Source organism: Scomber japonicus, chromosome 18 (genome assembly GCF_027409825.1).
Source record: "Scomber japonicus isolate fScoJap1 chromosome 18, fScoJap1.pri, whole genome shotgun sequence".
NCBI classification, from domain to species: domain Eukaryota; kingdom Metazoa; phylum Chordata; class Actinopteri; order Scombriformes; family Scombridae; genus Scomber; species Scomber japonicus.
Window position 1 is genome coordinate 9,122,352 of NC_070595.1, and position 24,589 is coordinate 9,146,940.

The following is a 24,589-nucleotide window of genomic DNA, read 5'->3' on the forward strand; positions in this document are numbered from 1 at the left end:
TCGTCGATGCCTGCCTACCACCGATCAGAATAGCTGGTCCACCTTAAAGGTCAGTCCACGAAAGCCCAAGAAATGAATAGCAATGTTTCTGTTCAAGCAATGGCTCCTTTTTAAAAGTCTGTGTGTTTGTGAGTAGTGTGATTATATCACAGCATCTTGTTCCGTTTAACATTATTTTCTTTAATGTCACAATCCAAATCACATGATGTTTTAAATGCTCTTAACTCTTAACTGCTGGAGCACAGAGCAAAGTTTTGGTGAGCAGCAATATGAAGAACGGAGATGCCGAGTGTCAGATCAATGGAAAACTGGTTCATAACTAAGGATTTAAAATTCTACCTGTCACTTGTGCTGATTAATGGGACTCTGCAGGGCGGACATGCCTCTCCACTGGGAACATCTCTAAATGCACAGTGGGAGAATTAATTCAATGACAAATAGCCTAAAATGTAGGCTACACATTGCGCTGCTACGTTCACAGCTATAATACTAAGTTACTCTCTGCTCACCAGTCTCACCGTCACACACATACTGTCTCTCTATTCCGACCTTCTTTATTAATAAGAAGCTTTAGGTAGTGACAAGAAGAATGAAATTGCAGATATAAGCAGTCTCATTCTCGATTGCTTGACTAAGTTTGCAAAGTTTGACCAGTCATAAATCCATTGGCATTAGATGTTGCACCTTTCAGTCAACAGACAGCAGGAATAAGCTGCAGCTCTTCTCTTGCAGGAGGTACAACTAAGTATGACCAAATCTGCTGCAGTATTAGTCTTCCATGTACAGACTGTGATTAGTCCATTCCCTTGTTAATTTTTTGCAGCATTTTCTGGGCCTGCGAAAACCCCTGACGTGCTTAATTAGGGACCATTTCAGAAGGCTATGGTGCTGTGATAGAAAATGCTGCATATGAATAAATATCCATTGCCGTGTCAGAGAGAGAGAGAGAGAAGGAGAGAGCAGCACTATGGCCTCTGTCCAGAGCAGAAAATCTCTTGTGACAGTTGTCTCTTATGTTTGTCCAGGCCTTCTGCCATCAGCCAGTGTGGGCTCTTTGCAGACACCAAGGTTGTCATGGATTTTGGTTTTATCAGTAAGGAAACATGCGGTCATATAGGCCTCTGCTCAGCATCAGGAACGGGAGGAAAATGATTCCAGTAATGCTGTCTCCCCGTGAATCGTAGTGCACCCCTCGCCTTATTCTCTGCTTCATCCCTGCACAGTTCTTACATACAGTACCTCTGTAAGAATGTACAGTTAAGCTGTGGTATGCAGTCCGCTATCACCGCTCCACAAAGGAGCTTTGTGAAGGGCAGAAAGGGCCTCACTGAGGCCAGGAGAAGGGCAGCTGAATGAAAAGTCTCTTAAGTCACACTCTCATATCTACTAGATTAACATGCAGCCAGGTAACTAAATGTAACACTTAAACATTATAACGCCATTCAGGAATTAGTTTTGGTCTGTGATGGTTTGTTTTCTAAGTTGTTTCACCTCAGTGCTAATCTCCTACACCCCCACCCTGTTGTAGCTGCAGTGGTGCTGGCTTTCTGGCAGAGTCATGCAGGGTCAAAGCCAGGCTGATGGGAGGCGTCAGCCCCGTTTAGGAGTCCACCAACGTTCTCACTCACAGCCAAGAAGCTGGCAGTCTCCATCCTCTTCTGCCGCTAATTCAAGAGCATGTGGACCTGTGCTAACTGTTTTTAAGCATGTGTTGTTAGCGTCATAGAGCGAGGACCCAAATGTGGAAGCCATCCACAATCCCCTCGGGGCTGCCTGCGTACTCACAACCGTAGAGTGTCAGACCAGCCTGCAGTTGGAGCCGGAGTATGTTGTGTTTGTAATGGAGGGTGACAGTTCACAGTCCTACGCATACGCCAGTGGACATACACTCCACACATTCTAACATTTAGTGTTGACTCCCCATGGCTTTGACTCATGTGGCGTTCATTCTCTTTCTCGGTTTGTTGATCGTTTATCACTTAGGAAACACAGTGCAAGTGTGAATCTCTCTCACTCTCTCTCTCTCTCTTTTGGCTCCATGAATGTGGCTCTTTGTAAGTCGGAGGAAGAAAGAGACACTTGTTGTGCAGCCCTAGTTCAGAGAGGGAAAGAGAGAGACAGGGAGAGTGGTAAGACTGAATTCTCTGCAATAGTGTGGCAATAGGAGACAGAACAGTAAGCAGTCGTGACAGTCAGAGAGATGAGGAAAGAGAGAGAGAGATTACTTCTTTGATTCTACATGACAAAAATTGCTGTAGAAACTGTAGAATGGGGCCGTTTCTCATTTACAAATGTGTCCGGTCAAGTAAGGGCACTGTTTAAAACCACACTAGCGGCACTGCTCGAGAGACAGCGATGCTCTGTGGCTTGATTGGTTAACTGCTTTGGTTGTATCCACTGCTGGATTGATCACCATGAATTTTTGAACAGACATTCATAGTCCCCAGAGGATGGATGGTTATAAATGACTTTGGTGGTCCCCTGACTTTTCAGGAGGGTGATATTTCAGTTTGTTTAGTGAAATGTCTTTAAGTATTAGATGGCTTGCTTGATGTTATGTTCTCCAGAGGATGTACCCAGGGGTGCCATAAGGGGGTAAAAAGTTTTGATGATTTGAGGACCCATGACTGACCCATGACTTAGAATGTTATTTATTTATTTTTTTTTACATATCATAATTAATAGACATTAATAGAATATTTTATTTACAATTAAAGTAACACTTTATTTGGGTCTACAGAGAACATGAGAAATTGAGCATTGTTGGAGTGACCTGTTAGGTGGTGAAGCCCAATGTGATATCTTTTCATGGGGCCCAAAAAAACAGTACTGACTTTAGAGATCCTCGGCTTTTCACTCTACACCACCAGCAGGTCAAAGTATTCTCTAATTCAATGAAATATCTCAACATCTACGAGATGGATTGACGCAACACTGTGTACATTGTACATTCATTGTTCCTACATGATGAATCCAAAGTGATCCCCTGACTTTTCGTCTTGCATCACCATGAGGTTGAGAGTTTTGGTTTTGAGCAAAACTATTTGATGGATAGTCTTGGAATTTGGTAAACACATTCAAGCCCCCCTTAGGATGAACTGTAATAACTTTCATAACCTTTCATATAGTGTCATCATCAAGTCAAAATGAACATTTATCCAATAATTTCATCGACATTCACACCAGCCTCAGCTGCACTTGTACTTAGTGCTAATTAGCAAATGTGAGCATGCACACACTAAACTAATACACTAAACAAGGTAAACATTATACTTGTTTAACATCAGCCTCATGGCCATTGACAGCATGTTGCCTGCTGTATCTAAGCACAGTCTTACAGAGGGGGAAATAGGAAAGATTATCTATAAACCAGAGGATCAAAACGTGAATCACACATAGAGCAACAGGAAAATACATGTGAAAGTTTTTACCTGGGCTTTGTTGTTAACATGAATGACAGTGCAGTTGAAAGTGTCTCGCCTACAGCTCCATGGCAGTAGAAGTGAGATGCTGTATGTTGAGACTTCAAGTCAAAAATACAAAATTAGAAACACAGTCTGTCTTATTATAAGCCAGTGCAGATAGGGTAGCTCTCGGGGTCAGTAGGTCTGTACTGTATGTTTTCAGCAACGCAGGCCTAAATGTGAAAATGTCCTGATAGGGGTTGATAGGCCAGGTCCTCATCCGCCCCCGCACAGTAACAGCACAACAATCACAATGTTGCCCTCCTTTGTTTATTAGTTGTGCTCTCCTTCCCTCCTTCTGCCTGGAGACTTGATTTGTACTATGTGGGCGGCTGTGTACTGAAATAAGACACACATCCAGACACTGACCCAGACATTGTACCCAGGCTTCAAATTTGGTTTCTTTTCAGTACATGCCCGTAAATGCACCTCGAAAACCCTCAACCGAGATGCACTTTTGCCTGTGTGTGGTCAGTGCTCCTCCCCGCTCCTATCAGGACTAGATGCGAATGATTCTGCTTTGAGTCTTGTGTGTTTTCTCTGGGTGTGTGTGTGTGTGTGTGTGTGTGTGTACGCATCCCCCCCCCCACCCTCTGCCTTTGATTCTGTCTGCCCTGCCAAGCTGAAATGGCTTCCTGTGGCTCAGAGCCACCCAGCTGGAAAAGCAGCTTGGAGGGAAGGGTCCGAATATGACCACTCTGTGTTTGAGGTCCTCTCTCACCTCCGACCCAGATTAGTATTGATTGGCTAAGAGCCTGAAGCGTCCCCGCAGATGCTGAGGTGAGAGTTGTCTGCATGTGTGTGTGTGGATATAAGTCTAAAACGAGTGAGTTCAGCATTCTCTCTGTCAGTCATGGAGGTTGGATTTGAGGCTGCCCTCGTTTTCCTAAAAAAGCTGGCTTTGAAAAGTTGGGGCACAGACACAATTAAGATGCAACTGTCAGACTGCTCCAGATACTACTGCATCACCACTATTTTAAAGAACAGTTAAAGACAATCTCTATAACGTGTCTCTTATTACTTAAGGGAGGCTATGTGAGTCTAACTTTAAAAGGTCTATCTTCGCCAGTTAAGCTTAAAACAGCAGCACAAGCATAAAGCTTCAAAATGCATTGTTTTAATAGATTTAGCTTTGCAGACGAATTAAGTACTTCTTGTATCTTTTGTAAAATCAACAGACTGAATATTTTATTTAATATAAAGAAATTCCCTCAAGCACAAACGATTCCCAGCACTGGGTCTGATTGGCAGACAGTACCAACCCCAACCATTTAAATGATTCAGATTTGCTGAGTGGAGTCTTTCCAGAGAGTGTGTCAATTAAATTGCCCGAAACCAGTCTTGATGGAATGATTTAAACAGTTGTTGATAGAAATAATTTAAGCAGGGAGGCATGTCTGTCACGCCAAGTCCAGTTTTAATGTGTTATCTCGACTTAAATTGAGTCTGTCTGTGAATGTATGGATTTTTTTTTAAAGAGCAATAATAATTAATCTGGCATCATGAACAGTTTAGAGAAAGTGCTTTAATCAAATATCAATAGCAACATTTCAATTCCAGTAATAGTATACATGTAATCTTTAACAAAGGCTCTTATCTTCTATTGCTGCTTGTGATGGCCATTAAAACAAACTGAGAGGTAGCAGAGGCTGCTGTGTGTCTCTGATGTGCGTAGTCATTTTATCCTCATCTATGTCACCGTAGTCATCACCAGCAGCCGCAGAAGCAGCAGGGTAATAATAAACCTCATCAGCTCAGGAGGCCAACCGCCCTTCATTAGAATTAATTTCCCCCCTCTGCCTCTCCTGCTGCTTTCTTAAAGGTGGGATAAATCTTCTTAAGAGACGTTCCGCAAAGTCATATTCGCCTTCACAATATGCCACCGGAACACTAGATTTCAATGAAATCTCTCCCAAGCCCCTGTTCTTTTTCCGTTCACGTTTTATGCCCTCTTTCTCTTTGAGAGCTGTGGGTATTTCCATAGAAACAAGAAGAGGATGGATGCAGTCGAGAGGCAGATAAACATGGAGCTGCTGGGCCCATGTATTTGTTATAGCTTGATGTGTAACACATAGGCTCATATCCAAATGGGGAACATAAGTTTGATTATCTGGCATTATTTATTGTTCTACAAAGTTACTCACTTGAACAAATGAACCCTTAAGTGCTCTGTTTTCCCACAATGTAAAACCTGTAAGTTCACAAATGATTAAGATGCTTTGTATGGAAGCTCACATGAGACTTTTACATGTATTACAACATGTTAACATTAACATTATTATCTAATAAATGTAATACTTAGTTCATGCTATAAGATTACTTATTTGCTGAACATCTAATTCTGACCAAGAAAAGTTTCAAAACAAATGTCTTCTGGTTTCAACAGTGAAGTCTTTACCTTAAAGTGCATCACTGTGATGCAAATGCAGGAAGTATCAGTAGTAATTTAACTCACATTAGGTCACAGTTGCAATTGAATGGATGGAAATAGAAAATCACTGTCATGTCTGTGCAGTAAATATAAGGCTACAGCCAGCAGCTGGTTACTTCAGCTTAGCATAAAGACTGGAGAGAGGAGGAAACAGCTCCCCCTGTCAAAGCTGGTTGCCTGGTAACCTCCTAGACACAACAAGGCTTCAGTGGTAATTACAGCCCAACCGACATCGGTACCAATATTGACCTATCACAGATATATCAGTATCAGCATATATGTACATGTTGTTATTTAGTTACTTATAGTTAGCTATGTTAGCTACAGTTATTTATAATTATTAATTTCCCAGTGAAGTTTACTGTTTCATTGCACCAACATCAGTTTTTCTTTTTTCCCCCCAGTCTTACTGCTAAGCTAAGCTAACTGACTACTGGATGTAGTTTCATATTTACCGTACAGATGCCATCGATCTGCTTATTTCTTCAAAAGAAAACAAATACGCATATTTCCCAGAATCATGCATTACCAGCACTCCTGTTTGACTCGTACAGCTGGAGCCTGTCCCAGCATGCATAAAAGACAATCCTGTTGGCAGTCCACTACAGGCAGAATGTATTAAAGCAGACAGTCAGTCAAACTCACATTCATACCTGTGAGCAATTTTGAGCCAGCATTCTTTTTTTTTTTTTTTTTTTACAGTTTATGGTAACAAAACGGTGGGAACCCAGCATTGCATGTAAAACACAGACAGACAGTAGAGTCAAGCTTCAGTCATCATATTGCTTTTACGTATGAAGTCATCACTTTCGCAACCTCAGTCCACAGATGTCCGTAATTAATGACTCACTCTTAGGTAAGATTATTTAGACAGTTGTTAAAACATCATGTGTTTTCCCAATTTCAGGATCACTCGCAACACTCATCTCATGTCATGTTTATAAATGTGACTAATCCATATCACACCAAGAACAAGAACGTTGTCTCCATGTGTGTTATACTGCAGAACACTGTCACCCAGGAACTGTGTTGACAGTGCATCGAGACATCTTAGGCCACAAGAATAGAGCCTCCCTTCTGACCAGCTTCTCATCTTGACTTCCTCTTGTCTTTATTCCTGTCACCATGTCTGTCTGACCTATCACAGTTTTTTTTTTCACACCCTCTTTCATTTCTCTTGTTGAAAGCCCTTTCATTTTCATCTGATGGTGATGAAATTCATTTTGAGGCCGGTGTTCTGCTCTCAGGATTGCAGAAGCACAATGGCTTTCTCCTCACATATCTCACCTTCAGATTGTGTGATTTAATGAACAATAAGTCCTTCATGATGGACCAAACATGATAAACAGGATACCACTTCTACCAGTATAGACCAGTCAAAACGTGTAATACTTCTAGCAAATGCCAACATCCATATAAAGACTCTTAATTCAAATGTTTAATTACATTTTAATTCCAAGATTTTGAAATGTTACTGAACATTTTCATTACTTATTCAGATGGGATTGATCCATCTTGATTTTTTGAATTAGTTCTCTTTCTTTTGGGAATATTATATTTTTAGAGTTGAATGAAGTCTGGTTTGTTGCATTCAGCATTCATACATTAACATTTATAATGAAAGCACAAGAAGAAATGACTACAATGAATCAGTAAGGATTGTTTTACAACTGCAGCACAGCAGTGTTGGTGGTCCGACTCCCGCTGACCACATGTGACATGACCACAAGTGTCTCTGAGCATGACATCGAACCTCAAATTGCCCCTGATGAGTATGTATGTTGGTGAAATGGGACCAAATTGCTGCTTAATGAATATAATTTCACGTTCATTTTTAGCTTGTGGTGTCGCTCTATAGAAGATAATGTCAGTCTGTCGTTTAGTCTGGACTGAAATATCTGAAGAACTGTTGGATAGATTGACATGAAATTTTATACAGACATTTATATCCCCTTTAAGATGAACAGTCATACACTTACATTTCATCTAACGCCATCTTCAGGTCAAAATATCAATGTGTTAATGACTAAACGTTTGTAAACTCAGCTGTACTTTGTGTTTAGTGCTAATTGGCCAATGTTATCACTGTAACAGGCTAAGCTAAGCAGGTGAGCGTAGCATTACAGATGAACCACTGACACATATTCTAACAGCGGTTGTATAGATAACAGTTGTAAACTACATCTGGGTCAGTTCGGCCCTTCCTTTCATCCTGTCAGACATGAATAAAGCCTGACTCAATCTATCATACGCAGCAGTCATTCAGTTACAACCCTGATGTGTGCGCTCTTAGTATATCCATACAAATGCACCTCATGCAGAGTGACCGCTCACTGGGAATAATGGGCAGTAGGGTCAGAGAGAAAAGCTTCCTTTGCTTTACCGGTATTATTGGGACTATTTATAGAGAGGTATGCACGCGACAGGAGGCAATGAATGTCCATTATTTATCACCGCTCTGTATGTCAGTTTGTGTACTACTTTGACTTCTTAATCATTCAGTTACTCAATAACACTTTCTTGTCTTTCGCTTTCTGTGTGTCTATGTCCACACACACACACACACACGTCTGCCCCATATCTTTCAGTCTCTCTCTCTGTGTTACGATCACCGCAGGGATTTAGGTGCTGTTGAGTCTTGTTCTCAATCACTCCACTATAGTGCTTTCTTCACCAGCAGCACATGTCCATCCCTGTGTGTTTCCACGGCCTGTTTAAATTATTTACATCAGGACCATTACTGGGAACACCCCCCCCCCCCCCCCCCCCCCCCGACCCCTTTACAATCTACCTCCCTTTATCCTTGAAAACCCATCAGGATGAGACAGGTGGTCTGTGAGGATAGTGGGGTTTTTTTATTCCTGGGTTTTCACCACAGTTCCTGAGTTCTGTTACAGTGGATTCACTCACAGAGATGAATCATCACTCCCAGTAACTTTTTCTAAAAAATATTTTGGGGGGTGGGGGGGTGGCTGGGGGGGTGAATTATTGAAAACCTTCCGCGATGGGACAGAGTGCACCGTTAATCAGTGCAATTTCAGGCTTTTGCGCCGACGCACAGACGACCCCAAGACTCGACAGTCATGGATTTAACAGATTCTTTGCGCACGAGCTGCTCATCTGCGTCTGCATCATCTCACTGCTGAGACGGATAATGAGTAAATGCAGCGCCGTTTCCAAGGCTGCCAAATGTCTTTTTAATAACATTGATCTCATTGTGGGAAAGCAGAAGGAGAAAAAAAAAAAGCCTCAAGGCGTGATTTCTTGGTGGATAACAACATGAGCGTTTGTTTTCACCACTCCGATTTATTCAATATTGTACTAATGATCATATTCATTTAGATTTTATTGGGGAAAAAATTATGATTATGTTTTGAGAAAGAGCAATCGTTTCATTTTTAAAGTGGCACAGTAAATATGAAACACACAATTTGGGCAATGCCTATGCAAAACTTCAAATTGACTTTCTGTGGAAGTATACTCTGACTCTGAATTATCACAATAAGGGAGATGTGATGCTAAACACAATCACAAAAATGATCTCACAATGGTACTCCAATTAACATACACTCACATCAACCCAGTCTTCTCTATTGTTTGAATGAAATAACTGTGCTCTGTGGCAGCTGTCAGAATTTTTAGCAACAATGTGTTTATCATGTCTCGCTCTCTCTCATGTCTCACTCTGGCTTTCCATCGTCCTCTTTCAGTCAGCTTAAAAAAACTCACTGTCAGTGAACTCTGGCCTCCTGCTGACAGTGCTGAGCCAGCGGCCAGGCTCCAGACCACCACTTGGTTGCACGCTGTATCTTTGTCATTTATCTAAATCCCACAAATCAATTACAGCACGCTAGGTGCCAGGGTGAGGGATTTGGGTTTTAATTTTCTCCTTGCTCCTTGGGCACTGGCACACACGCCCCTCTCCTGGTATTGAGGATTACGGATTAAGCAGAGGTAGACAATTCACTGGCTTTACATATCTCGGATATTAGCAGTTGCACATTTTTGTGTTTATATTTCTCCATGTTACGTTTTTCAAATGTGAGTTGCATTGGTTGAAAAATAGTGCTGAGTCATTTTCTATGCTCAACTTCAATTCTAAGTAACAACTTGCTAGTTTTCATGACATTTAAATTTTGTAGAAACTAGTTTAAGGAATGCAAGTATTGAACCTATACTCTATTAGGAGTCTGCAGTCATTGAGCTTAATGTGGAAGTCAGCTTGCAGCATAAGATACAACGCTTTGCAGCACAGGATCGTCAACAGGAAGGACTGTACATGCCATGCTTTTCTTTCCATTGTGTGAAAATTGGAGGGAACTAAACAGTACAGTGTGTAAATCTCACTTTTGGAATAAAAGGATGATCTGATGTTTGATTTGGTTTGTCATGTTGTCAACTCATACACTCCCTTTAACCTAGTTTGTGACAGGTAGAGTACTTATGCATGCAAAACCTTTTGAGGGTGAAGAAAGCAACCAGGAAGTTGGAAACCTGTTTGTTAGATCAACACGAGTGTCATAGGAGAACCTGCTGCTAAATGATACTCCTGGACCATCTGACCCCATAATAAATCAGTGACAAAAGAACAAAGGAGGAAGGGGCGTGCAGAATGTACTTTCTCCTACAAACTACCTGAAGGGAAGAAATTAGCACAAACAAAAAAAACTAATGTTTCCCTCCCAAAGTATATGGTGAATAGCAACAAAATAGCAGCAAAATAGCCAAAAAAGACCAAATCAGTAGACACTGTGTCTGCCATGGGAGGTAACAACATACCAAACCAGCCTGCGCCAAATTACCAACCAGACTAAATTAAACTATGGCTAATTTATTCTCATCAAAACATTTTTATCCTAGATAAGCCACTAAGTATGTCACAATGGGGAGACGAGCCAAGATAAGTGACTGACATTACCCTGATATTTAAATAATATGCTTTTGAAAGTTTACTGCTCATTTAATTTATATTCACATTAGTACTGCAGGAGCAGCTCTCCAAAAATAAACAGAGTATTACGAAACAGAGATGGGCAGAGTGCCAGTGATTGTTTTCTATGAAGGGTAACCTTTTGATTTACAGGTTGGAAATTTCATAGCATTTAAACAATAATTAAATAAGAGTGATGTAATAGGAAATGAAGCGCAATTGCTTAGTAGGATTGAAACAGAACAAAATGCATTAGTATGAGGACTATGGGTTAGCTGTATTAGAAGTGTATGAATTCATGTTTAGGGGGACAAGATCATCTGTTTATCTAAATTTTATTGTACTGCAGGGAAAGGTTTGTTTTATTCACTTAGCTTCATAGGTAATTGTTTAAATGGATGATAATGCTCATGATGATTATTAAGAAAGGCAGTTCGGATACATTTTTACATACTGGGCTTCAGTGCATGTGTGCTGTATAGTAAGTACTGTATGTACAGAAGAATACTGAAGCCTAAGTGTAAAAATTGTAATTTCACACGCTGTGCTTTTTCCATTTTTTCCTCCCATGTGGTAATAGCCAACCACTGGTCAGACCTTACGCTAAAAATAGCTCCTCTGATTTCTTTTTCTCCCTCTGTGGCTTGCCTGTGTAATTTTTTTTATCAGTTTGACGTTGGCATATTTTTTTTCTGACGACCAATTTCAAAGATAGCATCTCAATTTCAGACCGGCACATGGCACTTCTTGAGATGGACCCCCTGTTCTGTAAGGGGTCGCCTAACAACCTGTAAGACAATTTCTTAGACCAGCATCAGTCTGCAGTATCTGTCCAGGATCTTTTTTAGAGACGGAGGACTTATCAGAACCACATGTCAGCGGCCGTGTAACTTGCTTAAATGTCCACATCATCCATGGCTACTGTTAACACACAGTTGACGCCTCGCAGTCTATTGACAGGGGAGAGCTGGGCATGCATTTCTGAGAAGTGATAAGACCGGCTGTGTCTGCACTCTGTGGCCTGAATGTTGCTTTGTTATCTCTATATAACGATAGCTCTGGAATCCATTATGTGGAGGGTGGAGAGGCAGTAAAATACAGAGCTGATGTCAGTGTATTTGATTAATAAAAGAAAAAGTCTGAAGGGTTGCACTCGGAATCTCTCCCACGTCATCTAATTGCATGTTTTACCTCAACAGGAAGATCAGCTGTGTTGAATCTCCTCTTTTGGCAGGCTTCACATTTCATGGTGGAATATAACAAAGAGGAAAAAACTCAAAGAGGAAAGAATGAGAGAGGAGGTAGAAGTTTGGCATAGTACATGCCTGTTGGAGCACACTGCAGCAGGGAGGTCAGGTTTCAGTCTTGCACATGGTTTTTGCAATGCTCAAATGCTCTGAGAAGAATAGACTCAGGACCTGAAATGCTGGTGAACTGTTCCTGACTGTCCTGCCTCTCTGTCTGTCTCTGTCTCGCACTGATTTCTCAGACGCCCTCCACCTTCGTCTCCCTTTTTAGAAATTCTAAACCTCCTTTCAGCTCCATTTGTGAGAGGAGGTCATGGTCGAGCTGCCAGCCTGGGAACAGTGGCGGCCAGTATGGGACCAGGAGCCATGCTGGAAATGGGAGGAATAGTAAACAGAGAGAGTGAGAGAGCATGTGTCAATAGAAAAGTCCCAGAGAGAGCGCAGTTCCGTTCGGCCTGTCCGGCCCGGTGTAAAAACACAGCTGAGATGATATGACTTAGAGTGGAGAAGAAGCACTGAACAATAGGAGTGTGGTTTGTTTGTGTTGGGTAAGATAGGGCTCTTCAAACAAACCTGAAATTCATCTAGATTGGCTTAAAAACTAAATAGTATAGGCTATAGTTTTTTTGCCACTAAGCCTTCCTTAAACAAGCTAGATGGAGATGTTATAGGAATGGTTCATCTCTATTGTTAGCTTGTTTGTCACTCGAAGTTGTTGGTCAAAACACAACTAAAAAGAAAACCACAATCCTTGATCGTACCCTACACATGTAGGTGATCTGTGATAATAAGCATCACTGTCTTGAGGTAATTTAGCCAGAAACAGCTCGTTCTCTCATTGAGAAAAAGCTGCTATATTAAACTCAGTGATAAAGTTGTACACATTGGCGACAAACATTCATTACTAAAACGTCCTTTTAGCTTGGCCATACAGTCTATTCAGTCTACTGACAGATTTGGCTACTCTGCAATTAAGCAAAATAGCTTAATTAAGATTTTTTTCATTTTTACTACAATCATCAACCCAAACACAGCAGAGAAACTGCATAGGAGCCGGACAGCTGGCTCTCTAGATTCCCTCAGCATTATGGAACTTTAGGCTACAGCAAGTTTTAGCTCATTATAAAGCTGTTGGACTGTAGCTTTACTGTTTTGGTCCACTCTCACTGTTGTTGTCAGAGGCAAAAACATTTTAAAAAACCCAACATACACTACCTTCTCAAAACCAAATGGCAAAGAAACATAGTTACAGTAGCATCTACCTGGTGAATACACCATAACATAGCATTTTGCAGCTTAAGAGCCAGAAATGTCCCCAAACATAGAGCTAAAAGATAGTAAACACTGTGCTAAGAGTCACCAAGTTGGCACAAACATCACTGCAAATGAATTGTAATGTAGCTCTGTAACTACTGGAGTTTAAGTTTGACTTTAACTTTCTAGCCCAGAATTAAGTGTGCCAGACAGATTAGCTTAGCACAAAGACTGTGGCAACTAGCTAGGCAACCCAAAGTTAACTAAATCAGTTTACCAGTACTTCCAAAGCTCACCATGTTATTATTCAATGCAAATGACACCTTGCTATTATACGTGGGTTCATGTGCCAAGCTATTACGCTAAGCTAACGAGCTGCTCACAGTAGCTTTATATGCATATCATATACATCTGAGTTCATCATACATACATTATCTCTTCTTGAGTCAGAGGTGAAAATGTAATGCTATCTGTAAATTTAGATGGCTCACAAAGGGTTAGCCCATTACCAAGTGGAATATTATTCTAATGTTAGACTACAGATAAAGAACATGTAATCTGTTGGATACAACAAAGCAGGACAGTTACCTGACATTAAAACAGTATAAGACAATAACTGATGCAGAAAGTTATTCAGTCCAGTTCTGTGTCATACACAGCAGTGTTTGTAAGGCATTCACAGTTTGTGCCAGCCCACACATTTGTGTTGTGATCTTGCTTGTCTTTCAGTGATCAGTGTCTTAATTTTTTTTTTGATATCTTTTTCCCCCTTAATTCTTTTATCTTCATCCAAGGCCAGCTTTCTCCCTGTTGTAGGTAAGTAGATGAAAGAATAAAGATGGGGGCTTCCCAGGAGGTTATGTTTAGGTCAGCACATTCCACCGCTTTTGAATATTGCTTTATTATCAAGGAAAATCAAGAATGTGCTTATAGCTGCATTACACAAGAGCCTCTGTAAGATTTCCAAAATGATTGTTGCACTACTACTGTATGAGTTCCCACTCACACTGATGGTTCTGGACAACCAGGGTAATACTTGACGGATATCTCAAGAATCTGCCAGTGTTAGATTTGTATTTATAGATGGTCTCCTCTGTGCTGCAGGGCCCCGGTGGAGCTGAGGAGGTGCTGTCTCCTGACCCGACCCAGTCCCAACAGCAGCCCAGTATCCAGCACAGCTTTGTCCAGGAACACTTCCAGGCACAGTACAAGTAAGTTTATTTTCTTTACACACCACACTCACACCTGACAGAATAGAAATGTGGAGCAGCTTAAATGTCTGTCACAAAATATTTATATTGTCACTAAGTGGGAGGGGCCGCTGATTCTAGAAGATTTTTTTCCCAATGCATATTCCCATTTCTAATTTTCTCTTTAAACAATGTACTCAGAATGCAGAAACACAGGACTCTCCCAGGTCATGTAAAAGTGCTGCAACTGCGAGTCACACAACTTTATCTATGGAGAAAATGAAAGAGACAAAGAAGTAGCTCCTCCCTCCTCACAACCCTACTGTATAACTTTTCCCTTCCAAAAATATAAAATGGTTGCCTAATGTAATTATTCAGGGCAAAACATAAGATGTATTGCTTCCAGTAAGCTTGTTATATTTTAAGATATACTTCATGCATTAATCTGCTTTTCCAAACATAATGTAGCCTAACAAAAGGATTCTTTAACTGCCCTGTTTTGGATATATCTGCTTTTCTTGGTAATGTGTGGTTGAAGAAAATATGCTATCATTACATTAGTGAGGACTTCTGCTCCAGTACTAAAACAATTTACTAACCGTCTGTCTGTACTGCCTATAACCTTGTCTCTCATCTGGTGGAAATTAACATATTCCATAGCACTGTGTCTTGTGAGTTTAGTTTACTGTACAACGGCTCTACTGTCGTGATGCCAGATCTTAATGGCATACTGCCCTACAACAGAAAGGTCATAGCCTTAACAGCCCTAACCCTACAAACACATGTTTAAGTGTCTAATACCTGTGTTTCTAACAGTCCTGTGTTTTGTCCAAGCATGACAACGCCAAGTGACTGAAATATAATTGTATAACACCTGTGTCGAGACAGGTCCGGAGTGTAATTGATACAGCAGATGTAATGGAGATACCATCATTTCTTTTACACAGAGGTCCTCAGAGACACAGACGCCTGGCAAGAAGAGCAGTAATTCAGTAAATCTTGACTGTAATTACCAAGCAGGCAAGAGCAGTAATACTGAAAAGGTCTGATGAAAAACTGCCACGGTGACCTAACCTCTGTGTCTCTTATGGAAATAGAAATGCCTTGACTACAAATACTCAGAGTGCTTACCTCTTGTGCTGGGTGAAATAATTTGGGTTGTTAGTTGTGCCAGTGCTCAAATGTTTTCATTATTCTGTTGTAACATTAAAAGGATGTCATCTTGTGAAGCGCTCTGCTTTATTTGGATCCCAATACAATTTTTTCCCCTCTTTATCAAAATGGTTTATTGTTCTTGCTCTTTTGTGATTAACAGCAAAGCCCCCCCCCCCCCCCAAAAAAAACAGGCTTTTCACCACACTGTGTTATTAACATTTCTCATGCAGCTGAAGGTCCTCATGGTTCCCATCAATCAGTTGCCCAGGAGATAAAGAGGCAGTCCATTTTTTACACAATATATAGATCTGTCAGCTGCAGCCTAATGAGAGTGGAGCATCATTTGGATGCCAACTAATCTAGGTGTCATTTCCAATAAGAAGCCACCACACTTAAAAAGATAAAAAGGGTGTTTCAAACCTATAGTCGTGCATCACTAAAAGCAACTCTGTGTCTATCTTTCTATGAAGTTATCAAAGGAAGGCAGACCTGAAGATGCTCCTCTGGTCAAAGGCAACGTACTTCACTGTTAGTGCAGGTTAGGTCTAGCGCCAGCCGATATAGCAGTATAGCACATCTCAATATAACACTTGGTCCTTTTTGGTTGTACATTACAAAACAACAGTTAAGATATGATTGTAGATATATATCGCACACCCCTTGTTGGGTCTTGGATCAACCCTAGTTGGATCAAACCACACCTGGCTTTCGGAGTTGGGTCGGATTGAGGTTGGATAGCAATCTCACCATAAACTAATCCCTACAGTGTTGGTTTTTGTACTGAGACAAATCTCTTAAACAATCACAGTACAGTTTTTTGTTCCACATCTGAGTATGATTAACGTGTTCAGATCTGCCCATATGAATTGACCAAGGGGTAAAATGAGCTGAAATTTAGCTGTTCTAAAAAGCGTAGGTATGAAAACACACTACATTAATCCGAAGTTTCCAGTTAGATTACTTAGTATGTTTCAACGTCTAATCCATACCTCCTTTATTTAAACCAAACAGCTGCTTCTGTATCCATCTACAGTATATCTCCTGATGCAGATGCAAATCCCCACCACCACCAAGACTCCATCCATAACCCATTGACCCAACTGACAGATTATACAGGTTTTAGGTTCTACGCCAAAATCTAATTTATGTTTAATTAATAAAAGTTTGGATAAGTTCTCCCTCCAGACTGAACCACTCGGATCTTGTTTGTCTGTACCTTCCTCCATCTGCCAATTCCTCTGAAAATTGGCAGCTCCGTGTGACTGCCAGTAATACATCTGTCAGAGCGCATCTCTTAATTGCAACCCTCTCTGTCAAATGTTTCAGCTGTGACACCTTGGGTGTGTCTAGACAGGAAGCAGCAGTCTTAGCAACCTGGCAAGCAAATTTTGTTCGTCTCACCCACTCATATACTGTCCTAGCCAGGGAGAGTGGGAGAAATGGTACACAGGGAATATATATATATGACTGGGTTGGCTCAGCACAAACTTTACAAAGGAACTCTAACATATACAAGTGTACAGTGTGAATCTATTTTAGCAGTGTAGAACCTGCAGGCACCATGCATCACACGGCTGTGAGGTTTTAAATGGAGATGAATGCTCTAATTGCCGGAATCAGACAAATATTTCTTGACTCCTGTCCCTCTCTTTCTCTCTGAAAAGTCCCGAGGCCCCACCACTGCCTGTGTAACACTTAGCAACGCAGTGTCCAATGTAATACAACATCTCAAGTTGACAGACCGGAGAATTATCCTTATAATAGCCCGGTTTGTCACTATGCAGTCATCACGGCCATTATACATGTCCAAACAAGTTAAATCTCTGTCCGAGAGAGCCGAAGCAAGAGTTTTTTTATTCTGAATTTATGTTATCTGTCACCACATGCTGCAGCTAATCAAAATCAGAGCTGAACTCTTTTATATTCAAGCGTCATTTTGTAATAAATCTAATTTGCCTTTTTGTTTCCTCCATAAGAAGAAGCAGATGTTTATAATCTATCGCTCTTTCACTCACTCAATCATGTCAATCTTAAAACTACGATCTTTGTCTTGATGCGGGTGAGTCACAGGCTGCAGTGAAAATGTCTCCAGCTTTGGTCATTACAGTGAAGCCGAGTGACGGGCAGCCGAGCGTTTCAGATTACAAATGCGGTGCAGTTCCAGCGGGAGTGGGTCTCGTCTTACATCGATGCCACTTTCTCTGAGACTCCCTCACGTCGTCATTTCTCTGAATCAATGGTGACTTTTGCTTTGATCGTACTGTATCTCATCATTTATTATGATTTGAAGGGCAGGACTGGTTAACTGGTACTTTGTGACTGAACAGGCCCAGTAATTGGTTTGTTTTTTGTGTGTTTATTGGAGTTCAATTAGTAAATCACCAGGCGCACATTCAGGTTTATGACTTTTCGATTTTCAGATCATTAATGTGGTGAATAAACAATCCTTCATCTACTAACAGACAGTAACAGTCAGGCTTAATGGGACGAATTAGCTGCTGATCTATTAAATTATAACCTATTGAGACTTTTTCCTTTTTTTTTTAATTACCTGTCTTATGAAAAAAAATCAATTACAGTAGATAAAGATACTTGGGGGGGATGCGTTGCTCTGGAAAACGTTACACTCAAAGTTGAAGCAGTGTAGAAAACATCAAGCTCAGAGTCTCTTCAGCATGGCTGCATCACAGACAGGGAATACATACCTCTCAACCTTTGCACGCTTCCTCCATTAGAGCTTCACCAGAATATCACCTCTTCCTCTGGTGCTTTTCTCTTTGTAAGTTTTTTATAGCAGCGCTGGGGCACATCTATGTTTTAGTGGGGTCTGAGTGTGATTTGTATGCATGGAGTGCAGCTGCCCTCACTGTTTCCTGGCGAGAATAAGACATCCGTAGGGCAGCCATTCTACTCTGCCAAGAGGGAGAGATCCACTAAGAGCCAGTGTCAGCTGGGCTTGCTTGAATAGAGCTTTATTCACTCCCCCCTCTTTTCCCCCTCTCCCCCTCGCCCCCCACTGAGTCTGTCAGGTGCCTTCCTATAAGGAGAACACGTTTGAACAGTTCGTCAATGGCTTCATTTCCCATGGTAGCTGTAAAGCTTGTAAAGCCTCACTAGAGCCAGGGGGAAATGAGAAGATGAGTGGGGGGGGGGCATTTTTTTTAGCCATGGTTCGTGACAGTAAAAATACATTTGGCAGATAAAATGAATCAATTATAATTATTTTTTATTTAATCAAAATGTAGCCTCCATATCGGTGCATAAAATACATGATTTTTTCCTCCCTCACACTCTATATATCACTGTGTGTATTGTATTTCAGCTGGTTTATACTTCACTCAAGTCTATTAGCATTTTATGTGCAGCATGGTGCTTTGTATACAGTTACAGTAGCAGTGGTGAATCAAATCTGTCACTATGAGAAAAAGTTATTTCACCCCACATATATCTGCCATGGTGATAAAAAAAGAAAAGAAATGGAAAGCTGAATCAGAGGAATGACTTTAGCATTGTACCCTGTAGGTCATGGCATTAAACATATGTGCCTACAGCTGATCCATAATGTAATTTTCATATATATGTGAATCCCTCACCACAATGGATTTCAGTGCTAGCAGGCGAGCTTTTCTTAATGATCCTCTCTGCTTTTATTAGGTCTAACTAGTCAAAGGCAGTTGGGAATATGTTTCTACCTGTATTTATCTAGGAGAGGCCTGCTGAGCAACCGCATCAGCAACGCCATCATCCTTCACACTAACACACACACACACACACACACACAGTCATACCAAAGACCTGCAATGTACAGCCACGCTCCTTTTAATGTTTAGACTGCACACTTGCTAACGGGGGTGTCTTTACTCAGGAGGACATTTTTTATTCCCTTTCCTATCTTTTTTTTTTTTTTTTTTTCTTTTATTCCCTTTCCCACTAAATCTTTCATTTTCCAGCTGGTTTGGCAATGAAACTTATGAATTTCCATGCCCAAACTCCAAGATGAATTAAATTAGTCAGTCGCTTCTAGATATAACTTTGTAAAACACGTGCTGAAGATTGATTGAGCCCAGAAATACTTTATTTATTTTTTTAATTTAATGCTACGTTTGATTTGTGTGTCTGACTGCTTAAATCCACTCGGGTACAAAGTCATTTTGGTCTACATCCACTGATGTTTCTAATTCATGCACGTGCCCACTGGGCCGTGCAATGTGGAGTAATAGGCTAAATTTGTGCACTGACTTTGCTGTCCATTAGTCAAATAGGTTGATGGAAAGCATCTATTAAAGATTCAATTAATTATTGTGCATTTTTTCCAGGTGTATCCAGGAAATCCCTCACAAAAGATTCCATTTACTTTTGAGAGAGTTTTTAAAAAAATCACTTCCAGCAATCAGTCCATTAACTTTAGTGGGCTCTGTGAGTCATTGTTCTGATGGGTATAGCTAACTGGAATTTTTTCCTACTGAGAAATGGAGAGGGATTTAAGTGTAATCATGAACAAAAGGGACCGAGCAGAAAACTTCCTCTTTGTAATCCATGTCCTGTGCGTTCAGATACGGAACTTAGGAAAGCTCCCTACTTCTCTCTCCTCGGGATCCTGTTATGGCGTCACATGAGCATTAGTAGCACTGGTGAGAATGATGCAACAAGATGGAAACCGCTCCTGCTGGTTTCCCCTTTATAGCACCGATCACCCTCAGGGGAGCTCCTTCTACTACTTACCACACCCCCCCCCCCCCCCAACCCCCGACCCCTGATCCCTGTCGTTCTCATCAGTTACATCACTCATCTCTTCCATTCTCACAATCAGATCAAGTCGTCCTGTATGGAACACTGTGTTCATTTTGAATGTGTTGTTCACTTGTGTAACGAGATTAAGCCATCTCCATTCCTGCCAGACTTAATCAGGACGACTTGGAGATTTATTTGGAAGTCTGTGTCAAGTTAACGCAGCTGGTTTTTCCAAGACTAATGTGACTGTGTGCTTATTTTCCCGTAGATCTTCGCTGACATGCCCGCACTGCCTGAAACAGAGCAACACCTTTGACCCATTCCTCTGCATCTCGCTCCCAATTCCTCTTCGCCAGACCAGGTGAGCACTGCTGGTTTCAGCCGGTCGGTACAACACTTTGACCCAGACTCAAACATCTCAACTACTACTAGATTGATCCTCCTTGCTAGACTTTGTACTACTAATTAGAGTAATGCTTTATTTTACAGGTCAATTTATACTCATTTTTTGAAAAGTAATTAAACAGTTCATTTTAAGGACATTTTTAAGTAGAAATTGTAAGAAAAATCCGAAAAAGGGTTGAATTGGTTTAGTTTATGTTGATGTGTAGCTCTGAATTTGCCAAAATTGACTTGACAATTCTGTAACAGACAGAACATATTTAGTTTTCAGTTTTTAGGTTTGTGTGTCAAACAATATATTAGCATATTATGTTTTTTCCAATAATTTACTAAAAGTAGCTGCTGTGTTACTGTTCATTCTCAGGACATTTCTCGGAAAGGGTTACGTAGTTTGGTAGTATACAGGAAATGTGCTCATTGTAGAGAAGAAACAACGTAATGTGTACACACAAGTACACAATTCAAGTACTTTCCACCAGTTTAAGTTATTTTCTACCAGTTAAAGAGAAACAAGAACTACATATGAACCCAAATATAGGTATTGTCATTTTATATTAATTTCCTGGAAAGTCATTTGCAGTTATATAACAGTTAATGGTTCATTTTAAGGACATTTTTAAGTAGAAATTCTAAGAAAAATCAGAAAGGAGTGGTTGGTTTAGAGTTGGTTTAGTTAGAAGTTCCCACTCATTATATTTCAGTTGATGTGTAGTTCTGAATTTGAAAAAAATATAAACAATGAAAAAAGTATGTTCTACTAAGTCATTTTCTACCAGGTAAAGAAACCCAAGTATAATGAACTAGTACCAACTTAATACATTTTTCATTTTTTTCTTATCATTTGGACCCAATTGATAAGGACACTCTGTAAAATGTCCTAATCAATCCATCAACGTGTTAGCATTATCACTGTGAGCATGTTGACAATTCTAATGTTAGCATTTAGCTCAAAGCATAGTTATGCTTATGTACGTGCTGTTAAACTTCAACTTCAGGCATAAAACAGATGGACAACACCCAGGTTTGTTCATACACTACAAACAGTAGAAACACGAGTTATTGTGTATGCTGGCATGCTTTTATCGAAGAGGAAAAGCTGGTGGAAACCCCTCTTAGCTATTAAAAACAATGTCTTATTCAACTTTATGTCACAACACCCACTCAGTCTCCATGTCAGGTCAACGAGGGTCAGCCTGTTCAGGAAATCCTGACATTTTCAAGGAGGGAGACCCCATTCACTCTGTTTTCCAGCAACTCTCACTTTATCTATGTGGCAGTTTCTTTGTCAACCAAACAAACAAACACACACAAACACACACACACACACACACACACACACACACACACACACACACACACACTGGCTTTCACTTAAATACTCACAACATGCTTACAGTGTTTTTTTACTGCTTGTTACTGTGATCCTGTTCATGTTGTGGAAACTGAATCAGATATTTTGTCTCCCATAATGTTCCTTGTCTCCAGTCCTGTCTAGTGGAGATGGGCTGAGCTGATATGCAGAATCCTCCCACACACCCACAATAACACACCAACTTACAGACACACACCTCATTCACTTCTACTTGACACGAATGCTTGTGTGACTAGAGTTAAAGGTGCAGTGTGTAGAATTTAGGCTACAAGACTTGGCTGAAATTGAATATAATATTCATTAGTATGCTTTAATTACTTTATAATCACCTAAAAATAAGAATCCTTATGTTTCATTATATATATTTATATTTATATCTACATAGGGAGCTGGTCCTTTACATCCAAGCCCTGCTTTTTCAACTTCTTTTATTTACTGTACTGTGGTACCACCTGAGTTTGACCTCTCAGGCTGAGTATAAAAAGAGTTGACTGAATTTAAACCAAAAAAACTTATCCTCAACCAAAACATTAACCATCCATAACCAGTCCATTTTTAAACTACTTCTCCTGTGTAGGTGTGCTGTGAAGGCTGCAGTCATTATTCACAGGAGTACACCCTGAAGAGGCCAACCTAATCTTAAAGACAGTTTTATATTTTGGGTAAAATACTTTTTGGCTGTCTGGCAAAGCATTAGATGAGAAGACTCACACATCTGAGAGTGTTATAGATCTTCTCACCTCACTCTTGGCAAGAAAGAAAATAGGTATATATCCCAAAAATTCTACTAACTACTTCTTACTATTTCTGTCTTATGTCATGTATAATATAAATCTAAACTTTAACATTTGATTGACAGAGCTTTTTTAGTCTAAAATGTCTCTTTTACTCAACACAGCCCACAAACAGTGTGTAAAGCTCAACTCTTTTTCATGATTGGCACACAGAGGTGTGTCGATCGCTCTTTGCCAGGTTTCACTCTAGCCGCTTATTTCCTCCCTTTTAGCTTTCAGTCTTTGAAAATAGTTCACACAAGTTCAGCCAACATCCCTTCTAATTTGGGAAATTGTTTTTAAAAGCTTCGCTCTGACAGCGCGCCAAAATCAAGATTATTTCGACACCGTCCTTTCTTTTGTACCGTGTGGCAGGTAAGGTGAGAGAAAACACTTCTGAAGGGCTAAACAGAGCAGAAAACAGATGGGTTGTCTTTTAAAGCATTTTTTAAAGATATATTTCTCTGTGTGAAGAGATCAGCTCTCAGCTCATGTCTGTAAGCCATAAACACACACTGTTTGTTACCAAACCAACATTTACTGTGCCCGGCAAGCCAAACACTGGGCTCTGTCTCTTGGCAATCATGTGCTCTTTGCATGTTGGATGATTTTGTTTACACTACTGCAAAAACTTGCTTTGGGAATGTGACACAGACCTTTCCTACATGAATATGAATATCTCAGCGGCTGAAAACTGTAATCATGGTCTCAAATTAATGCTGAAATTAAAGCTTTGAGTGAACAATGCAATTCCCTCCCCACTACAGAGCGGTTACCATGATTTGTTTTGTCCATATTGCTGGAAAAAAAATGTAATTAGCATAAACTGGAGCTCCTCCTTGAGCTGCGGCTTGATTAATGCTGCCAATTTACTGTACTCTTCTTCTACTCTGCCCTTTTGAAGTTCTCTATTTCTCACCCAAATCAGTGGAACAGGAGTAAATCTTTCGGTTCAGTAGGTTTTGTTGTTTGTTATGTTTCAGATAAACAGACTTAACAATATTTTCTCGTGCCTAACAAGAACCAACTGAATTATGCAGATTTTAAATCTTAAAATGTTTGAAATGGTTTCCAATTAGTCGCAGAACAAACTTCCAAAACACTACGGATATATCCAAACTCCTTGGCTTGCAGAGTAGAGGTTATCCTTCTTCAGTCATCTCTCATCCTTCATCACTCAGAGCCTCCTCTGTGCAAAGATGATGACGATAGACATTTTCATTGTTGAGCGCCTTTCAAGGATAAATCTTTCTGTTGGAGCTGCGATTTTGTTTTCATTTTTATCCTTTATATGAAAAAAATATCTTGACTTTTCTACACAAGTGCGGATTTGCCCTCTTCATTTTTCTACTTTATCATTTTCTTCTTTTTTTCATTCCTTCCAGTTAAAATATTGATATTGGTAAACATTTGAGTTTAAATGTTAGCTTTACTTTGACATGTTCTTGTACTTCCTGAAAGGGTTCAATAGAGTTTATCTCATTTTAAATTAATTAGATGTTCTATATTGAGGTGCAAATAAATAACAAAAAACAAACATTTGTCATCTCTCTTCCATCCACTAGCAACAGACTCCCACAGGTACCTGGCTGGGTTCCTCTGTATCTCCTCAGTGTACTGTTATTCAAAGAAGCCATTAT

The 24,589-nt window shown here is 40.3% G+C and overlaps 1 protein-coding gene across 2 annotated transcripts in view; it reads left to right on the plus strand.

The window, feature by feature from the left end:
- The window catches only part of usp43b (ubiquitin specific peptidase 43b), a 64,213-nt gene that overhangs the window by 10,547 nt on the left and 29,077 nt on the right, over window positions 1-24,589 (plus strand). For both annotated transcript variants that reach the window (XM_053338231.1, XM_053338230.1), the window contains exons 3-4: window positions 14,431-14,537; window positions 20,671-20,763. In XM_053338231.1, coding sequence (XP_053194206.1) covers window positions 14,431-14,537; window positions 20,671-20,763 — 200 coding nt within the window. The remainder of the gene's footprint in view (window positions 1-14,430; window positions 14,538-20,670; window positions 20,764-24,589) is intronic.